Below are 797 nucleotides of genomic sequence, written 5' to 3'. Positions count from 1 at the left end.
CAGCAAGAGAAAGACAGTCAGTTACCTACAAGGGAGTACCCATGCGCCTGTCAGCTGATTTCTCAACAGAAACTTTGCAGGCCAGAAGGGACTGTCCAGGGTGGAAAGATGGCCTCTGCTGGTTGTTAAAACACTGACATGCTCCTGCCCCTGTTGGTAAATTGCCCCCTCACTGAGGCCCTGGCGTCCCAGCCCTTCCAGGGTCCCTTCCTAATTGGGCCCAGTCTGGCTACAAGAGGGTTGCCGTCTGGGCAGCCCGAGGCCCTCAGGCCCTCCTCCAGAGTCTAAGTCAGTGCCTGTGTTGAGTCAATTGTTAAATATTTTGAATATCACTCTGTCCTCACACCTCCTTTATCCCGACTCCCTGGACCCCACTATCATCCCCCCCACTCCTCCACTCCCGCCCCATGCAGGGCTGTCTCTGGCAGCACATCTCCAAGCTCTGGGGGGGGAGCCTGTGCAGCCACTGGGGAAGGGGAGCTGCTCTGAGCGCCCCCATCCCTGCTGTCACCCCAGGTTCCTGGACTACCTCTCTGACCTGTGTGTGTCCAACCACATCGCCATCCCCGTCACCCAGGAGCTCATCTGCAAGTGTGTGCTGGACCCCAAGAACAGCGACATCCTCATCCAGACCGAGTGAGTAGGCGCGATGTCCCGGCCACGGCGAGTTTCCAATGTTAACATTAATCTCATCATGATTTTTGCACATCTTTTTGCGTATATAAAATATACAAAGTTATTAAGCAATTCCCTAATGTCTCTGGCAGAAACAATAAAAAGACATATATTTTAACATG

The 797-nt window shown here is 53.3% G+C and overlaps 1 protein-coding gene across 1 annotated transcript in view; it reads left to right on the top strand.

The window, feature by feature from the left end:
* The window catches only part of ITPR3 (inositol 1,4,5-trisphosphate receptor type 3), a 120,267-nt gene that overhangs the window by 44,152 nt on the left and 75,318 nt on the right, over positions 1-797 (top strand). Inside the window, 1 exon segment of the mRNA XM_015567459.1 lies at positions 464-636. Coding sequence (XP_015422945.1) covers positions 464-636 — 173 coding nt within the window.

The sequence above is a fragment of the Myotis davidii genome, unplaced genomic scaffold (assembly GCF_000327345.1).
Source record: "Myotis davidii unplaced genomic scaffold, ASM32734v1 scaffold4, whole genome shotgun sequence".
Lineage (NCBI taxonomy): Eukaryota > Metazoa > Chordata > Mammalia > Chiroptera > Vespertilionidae > Myotis > Myotis davidii.
The sequence above is the reverse complement of the archived record's forward strand: the minus strand, read 5'-3'. Positions and strand labels throughout refer to the sequence as shown.